This window comes from Cladophialophora psammophila (genome assembly GCF_000585535.1).
Source record: "Cladophialophora psammophila CBS 110553 chromosome Unknown aczJe-supercont1.4, whole genome shotgun sequence".
NCBI lineage: Eukaryota > Fungi > Ascomycota > Eurotiomycetes > Chaetothyriales > Herpotrichiellaceae > Cladophialophora > Cladophialophora psammophila.
In genome coordinates, this window is record NW_006912925.1 from 1,043,735 (window position 1) to 1,051,129 (window position 7,395).

Sequence of the window (7,395 nt, forward strand, 5' to 3'; positions counted from 1 at the left end):
GCTTTGACTGCTGCCAAGGGCTTCAGCCGGTTCCATGTGGTCGAGCCAGAAACTTGTGTCGGCACAGCAAACGACTCCCTGTGGCGCGTGTCCGCAAAATTCTTCCTTGTAATGTGGCTAACCTGAGCCGCAAGGATGGCGGCGGGTGGTGAGCTTAGAATAATACCAAATGCACAGTCCTCCTTACCCTCTCAGAGCTTAAGTAGAAGCTAGGCGGGTTAAGGTTGAGATTGTTATAGTATATAGGAACCGGAGGAGAGCGCTCACCCTGGTAGCCAGCCGGCGACGCTGCGTAATCCAACAGACCTGACGACCGTCGAAGTTCCAGCATGTGGCGAAAACATGACCGATGAGGCTGCTACCGACCATAGCTCTAATGAAGTACTTCTCAGCATGGTCTGTTAAATATTCTTGTCGCAGACGGTTGACACTCATGCGGACCCGACAGCCTGTTGCGACGATTACGATATTTATTGACCTCAGCACGAGAGGACATCGAGATACAGTCCGAGCTTCGCGAAAGATCCCATCTTTTTGAGTGCATGCAGTCCCCAAACGCCATATGCACGAGAGAACGAAGCGGCAGCTTCTTTAATCGTATCTTCAGTGACATCGCTTGTGGCTACATTCTCTAAGGTGAAGAGTGGCTCCAGAGGAGAAGTCACTAGTCAATCCGAACCCACAGAAGCCAGAGGGTGGGCGTCTTCCACGGATCAAGACTCAACAGGTGGTGATATGCGCAGCGAGCGAGCAGCGCCTTACAGCGACTTTCTAGATTGAGGAGGAATATTGCCCGGACGGAAAGTAGAGGTCTCAGGATGCTTTGCGAGAGGAATATCGTTGGCACCGACCTGGTGAACGACGTGCTGATTTTTCTTTGAATCCTTAGACTCCTGCCCGTACCATTGGACAGGAGACACCAAAGTTTGATCACCCATGGGAAGCGCCGCAGTATCCTGCGGATTCTCGAAGAAAGCGTCCCTTCCCCGGAATTTTTGGGGCTTCTTTAGCTAAAAAAGATCTTGGTTGGGTGAGTGTTCGATTACAAGGGATATCTTGCATCTGAGGGTAGATAGATCACCTTATAATAACCTTTTCAGATTTCTCACATTCTCGGTGATATGGATCAAGAATCTTCCGATATCCGGTTATTGCTCGTTGCAATATGGCTCTCAAGTCCCCTTGTCTACTTGGACAACATAGAGCCCGCCAAAGTTTAGACGAACATGCAGAGCATCAACGCTCATTCTCGCAAGGTTTGGCCCAAAATACCAGCCGGTTCGCTTACCAGGTGCAGAGGTGCAGAAATGCAGCCAAGGGGTACTTATAGTCCTGTATGTCAACACCCTCGTTGAGTAGTAATAATACCCAGTCGTGTATGCTGTAAGCTCCAAGATTATCGATTTTCGTCACTCCGTGTCACCCTTTTCTGAGCTTCCACGCAGTTGGATTCTCAATGCAAATCAGATGTCATTGTTGCCAGTCTTTACCAGAAGAATCGTTTTGAGTGGCAAGAGTGCAGTGAAAATGCGTTGCCCACCTACCGTAATTGATGTCGTTCTTTTGATCACCTCCGCCACTCTTGGAAGTCATGTCTTAACGTCCCTCGGGTCCACAGAATTTGGAGACCCCAGCTTCTTGTTGATATTACCCAACTCAACATTTCGCCCTAGTAGAGCAGGCCTGATTGTATTGCTTGTTGACAAAAAGCCGGACTTCTTGAGTAATGGACAATATCAATCCTTCAACTCTACCCCTTTACCACGTGTTTTGAAGAGTTCCAAATGTCGCTCCTCCCAAGTGTCGTGCTCTCCAGGTATCTTTTCAGTATATTTCTCTCTAGGTCTTCCAGTTTTTGTGGTATGCACTGAGAATCTTTCCCAGGGGCTCGCCAGCGTGCACGGATAGGAGCTTTGATTTCCTTGGGGTTGACTCTTGCAGTGTTCAGGTGTCTCGAGGATGACTGGCAATCGGCTTCCCTATTACGAAGGGGTGCAAGTGTGGCTAGTAACAGTCAGAAATGTCTATAAGAGACATTGACAAAGATGTCAGCTATGCTTTCTCGGAATAATGAGAGATGCAGCGGATGGCCGCAGGCTTGAATGATTGACTTCCCGCACACCCCCCACCACGTCTCGGTGGCCCGCAGTGAGCTTGGCACAAAAATCCTTGCCAAGATGAGGTAAATCCACGGCCAGCTCACCCCCCTTTGGGACGAGGGTGATGCCGCCCTGTGCTCACCCCGGCTCGCGCGAGCCGGGGGAGGCCTCACCTGTGACTCACCCATCGTGGGGGCGAAAAGCCCTGGCGCCTTGGCGTCCTTGGTGCGACTTCGTCCCTGCTCACCCCGGTGGACCTCCTTGCAAACGGCCGTGATTGGCTTTTTGGACCCATCGTTATGTTACACGTGATGGCGCAGGGCCCATCCAATAGAACTGCGGATGTCCTCAAAAGCAGCGTCGGTGGACGCACACTTCTGGGTTGGCTTCGACTGGCCGGCGTTGCCTGGAGAGGCAAGGAGCTGCTGACTGGGCGGCCGACCGCCTGCCACTTACGCCCAAGCGGCCAATTCTGCCGAGTTCCCTCACGCTCGTGCCGTCGATAAATAGGGAGAATTCCTCCTCGCTGCTTTCACCTTGAGTCCACGTTCCCAAGATATCCCAGCGCCGTCGCCCTCCGACTCTCAGCCTCCCCTGATCGTCCAACACAAAAATTGGCCCTCATGTGGTCATCACTCTTTAGAGAGAATGACTCCAACCTACACAAGTCCGACTGACGCCTTCCCACGAATCCCTACTGCCGCCTCTGCTCGCTCTCCTCCGATCGGTCTACGCCAGCCTTTTTGATGTCCTGGCCTCTGTGCTCATGACTGTCATAGCTGCGTCTATATAGCTAGTTTCGAGCCACGGCTAAATGCGATGTTCACCCTCGCCGGCGGACTCAACATCGAGGACAGTTTCGACGTCGCATAGCTGTGCTTCCAATACACCCTACCATGGGTCGAGAGGGCGCCTGATCTTCGATGCAATCCAATGGCAGAAATACCTCAGCAGGTAGCTGCATGCGGACAAAACGGTGGGCTGGCTGAGACGCACAACCATTGACCACGCGACGACGGTACATGCGGCGCCCGAACACCGACGAGCGACCCAGCGTCTCTGGTGGCATTGGCTGCGAAATCGCCGCCAAGCTGAAATTCTGCCTCACCATCGGCGATCACGTCGTTTTGGGTTTGCGCGACAGGTCAGCTGAGACTGACCAGGCTCAGTGGTCAACGAAGTACCGCAAGTGGGGAAAGGGGACGGCTTTCTTTCACCAGGGTGCCAAATTCGTGGAAAGTGGTGGAGTACGTGTACAATGGGCATCGAGCGATGGTAGCGACTTTCTCTTCACACAGCGAGGATCCTAGACTCGCGGTCACGGTCTCGATGCGCCGTCTAGCGGAATTGTGAAAACACATCTAGGTTGGACTGACAGATGGTTAAGACGATGTAAATATTGAAAAGCAGGGCAACGGACATATCTGCATACACTGCACGGAGAAGGGAGACTTCGTGTTGATCGGGGGCGGGCGGATGGGCGGGTGAGAGAAAAGAGAGGAAGCGTTTGTGAAACCTGCTGTTGGATTCAGGCACCTGCCAACGTACAGCCACCCGATCGCGTGTCGACTCAGCTAGTTCCGGGGGTGATGGCCCTTCCGACCGCACAAGTGTATCGAACAAGGGGAGAACAGGGTGAACAAGTGACTGGTGCCGAATTCGGCGGTCCTGGGCGCACTGCAGCGCACAGCTGAGAATGGAGTCGATACCGGTGTGCGCGGCTCTCAGGACGGTCGTCAAGGGCTATTTAAGGATCGAGTCTCCCGGCTCCTTCCCAATCGAAATCTGCCTCTTCTCCCTCTGCATCTCAGCGACATTGAAGCCCCAGTCTTCGTTTCCTTGCTAGAGCCATCGCGTGTGAGTGCTTTGCCTACAGTGTGAGGTATCGGTTTCACTCAGGATTTATCTTCAAGGATTTTGACCCAAGAATTATGTCGGAAGCCATGTACGGCGACGATTCAATCCCACCGACCGTCGGATCTGGTTCCAGTTCTTTCGAGGTTGAAGCGCTCGAGATTTATGAGACTTCCAGTGCGACTACTACTGATGTTATGCTTACCTTGCCCTCTTTTTGAGAGACACCCAGCTTATTTCCCGACCAGACATTGAATTTCATCAGAATCACAGCGATGATGATCTGACTGATGAAGACGATGACCTTCCTTCGCTTCGTGACCTCTTGGAATGGAAGTGGAAACGAAATCCTGACATCATCGATCTGACAGTAGAGGACGACGTGGTAGGCGCTCTCAGGAACTCCAAAATTTCCAGAGATCTAACTCTTGCAGGACTCGAGCCTCTCATCACCCCCATCTCCAGCCCTAGAGATAATCACTGCTCCAATGTTAGTGGCCCCAGCCCTATCTTCTGCGATCACTCCGCCACAACCTCCTCCGTCGCCTACACAGCCATCAGAGCCTTCTACAACACGCATCGTAGGTACGACTTCTCCAGTAACTCGAACACCGAGGAGGACGCCGTTCAAAAACATACCGTGTTGGTCAGCGTTTCGAGATAGACCCTTGCAAATATCAGGTAGATCCTCGGACGCTACTAGGCTAGCTGTCGGGACGGAGAGTGGTTCAGAGAGCGACAGCGATGTTGAAAGAGCGATAATGCAGCATCCAGTACTCCTCGACGCGCACAGCGATGCAGCCGACAAAGCCTGTCGCGTGGCACATTCCGCAAGCCCTCTAAGAACCGAGGACATTGCTACGGGAGGACCAACATTCGACCCGGCGCCACATATTTCTACAGGCAATGCAGATTCGTTCGAAATCCCTGAAACACCGTCAGTGCTCGAGAAAACGCGGTGCCCAGTACACCCCTCGGTGGTGAGGGTTGTGGGTAAGCGTCTACACACGAAACGGCCTCAATACCTTGTTCTGTGCTGGATGCATCCTCCGGAAGGCGGAGCGTCTGATTCGGATCTCGATCATCGCTTCCGCGAGTACGACAAAAAGGTCTCACGAGACCTAGCACAACAGGAACGCCTGTCTACTCTGAGATCAGGAAAGCAGCTGAAACTCCAACTGAAGCACTTCCCAGCGGACCAGAACCCTGGTCGGTCTCGGAAGAGGCAAAGGACTTGTGCTGCTGCCTCCGCATCTCAGAACCATGCCTATCCCTCTCGTCAAGTGGTTGAAGATCTCTTCCTTGACGTGGATGTCCGTTCAGTGGATCTCAATCCCATCTAGGTCACGAAGTCGATTGGTTCAGAAAGCTGTTTGAAAACCTTCATCGGAGGAAAGGTTTTCGGTTGAAGCGTCGAGACGTACACAAGAGAGGCTTAAATACATGCGTGTCTCTGACGACCCTAGAAATTATCGCAGAGAGGTATCGCAAGATTCTATCCTCCAAGCAACAGGCTCTTTACTATCCTCGTTCTCATCTTACCTCACCTTAGCTCCGATTTTACTGTTATTTATCCCTAAATTTTACGTCCTCAAACAGTGGATTACTTTCGCCGTTAGAGCAATTCTAATGATGGATTGCCATGCTATGTCCCTGACACCGGTTTGTTCGCACCCAATCAAGACATCGATTTCCCTCAGCCTATCCGCGATGGCAGAATAGCGAGCCTTGCTGCTATCTCGGTCCTATTCTTTAAAGTCAAGAAAGTCACACACATCACCAAACCAATTTCAGTTATGAAAAGCCCTTCTAATGTGCGTGGGACTGACGTATTGCAAGCGAATCTTGTCTCAGCGAGATAAGCTGAAAAGTATGTTAGAACCATGAGCGTACCCCTTCAAGGAAGCCCATACCGACTCTCTAAACTTAGTGCCCAAAACAGACTTCCAGCTTGCGGAAGACAATCCAAAACGCACCTCTCAGACTCAGAAATGATATAATGCCAGCCCTCCAACCCTTCACCAAGGAGAGCCAGCCGTACGTGGCCGTGAATAGCGGTACACGCAGGCAAAATGTGATTAAGGTTGTTCGGGGCAAGCAATCGAAACAACGAACACGCACGTCTTAGGAAGGGCAGTTAACCTGTCAATCACGTCCACCCGGCAGGAGTTATTCTCCGTCAGGAGCAGCCACCAGGATTATCCAGGGCTGTGGGTAAAGATTTAATGCGACTCTCAGTTGGTCGTATACAGCACCCTTTACGTTTGGGTGTTTTGTCCAGAAGCCGCTGTACCAGAAGCTCTCACCTATACCAATGTCGATCAGCCTGCTCCTAACGTTGAAACTTTTCGGAACTTGCGCTGACAGCGCCCTTTTGACTGGCCTACACATGGGCTTTTCGTTGGGTCTCTACTGCCCTTGGGCAAAGTAGATCAAGGCCCTCGATGAAAATGTCGATAATTTGTTCTTCCCAAATGCCCATCTCGAAGTCGACCAAGCCATACGGCTGCAGTTGATCACACATACCCACCAGATCATCCATCAACACTTTGATTCTCTCCACCGAAAGCATATCTGCAGGCTTCCTTCCGGTTCTAAAAGCCTCCAAAGTCACGTCTTTCTGTTTTTGTCCAAGCGCTTGCCAGCACGTATTGAAAGTTTTCCAAAATTGTAGACGGCCTGCGTACATCTTCTCGTCGTCAAGGTGTAGACCTGAATAACATTCACATCAACTCTCTATTCCTCTTCTTGGCGGAATCGGACTTACCCAGAGCTTCCACGGAATTGACCAGCTTACGTGATCCTTCAACAAGATTTCCGCTAGCCTTACCGAGCCTACTTAACCGAATATTATCGAAGACAAGTCTAAACAGCCCTTGATACTCTCCTAAGCCCTCGTCTGATTCATCCTGGAAATTCATCTGTCCGCAATCCTCTCCCCTCCCTTTTGGCATCGCCACAACATTTTCCGCATTTGTGATACTGGATGAATAGGGCGTCGCTACCACTCTGTACTCCGTTCTTACGTACTGTGCGTTCGCGGTCCCGTAATTGAAAATTTGACGCGGATCCACAGCCTGAATTCTGTCACCAAACGACGAAGACATGATTGATGTAGTCAACAGTTCAAAGGGCTATAGATTTTGGTGGTTTGAGACTTCGAGGGTTCGAAAATCTAGGTATCTTACGAGCGTTGCGTCTCTTGTGTCGTACGTATGAACATCAGGCTGACAACCTCAATAGTGGACGATGCGTGAAACCGGTGTGGTGAGGCGCAGACCGTTCAGGTTATTGCATAGTAGCCAAGCTGGTGAAGTCTCAACGGTTTACAGAACCAGGGTTGTTAGACATGCAGCCTAATGTACAAGAGAATGTCTGCCTCCGGTGGCGTTATACCCATGCGACAGGCCTGCAGAGTCAACTGAATGCAGACCCCTGCATT

The 7,395-nt window shown here is 51.3% G+C and overlaps 2 protein-coding genes across 2 annotated transcripts; one reads left to right on the forward strand and one right to left on the reverse strand.

The window, feature by feature from the left end:
• Positions 1–4,030: 4,030 nt before the first annotated feature.
• On the forward strand, positions 4,031–5,296 carry A1O5_03305 (uncharacterized protein; the record flags this gene model as incomplete). Its single annotated transcript, XM_007743917.1, has 3 exons — positions 4,031–4,130; positions 4,202–4,338; positions 4,388–5,296. 3 exons carry the CDS (start codon positions 4,031–4,033, stop codon positions 5,294–5,296), a joined length of 1,146 nt encoding a protein of 381 aa, XP_007742107.1.
• A 1,040-nt stretch (positions 5,297–6,336) lies between these two features.
• A1O5_03306 (uncharacterized protein) lies at positions 6,337–6,874 on the reverse strand (the record flags this gene model as incomplete). The annotated part of the gene is made up of 2 exons (XM_007743918.1): positions 6,337–6,665; positions 6,721–6,874. 2 exons carry the CDS (start codon positions 6,872–6,874, stop codon positions 6,337–6,339), a joined length of 483 nt encoding a protein of 160 aa, XP_007742108.1.
• Positions 6,875–7,395: the final 521 nt, after the last annotated feature.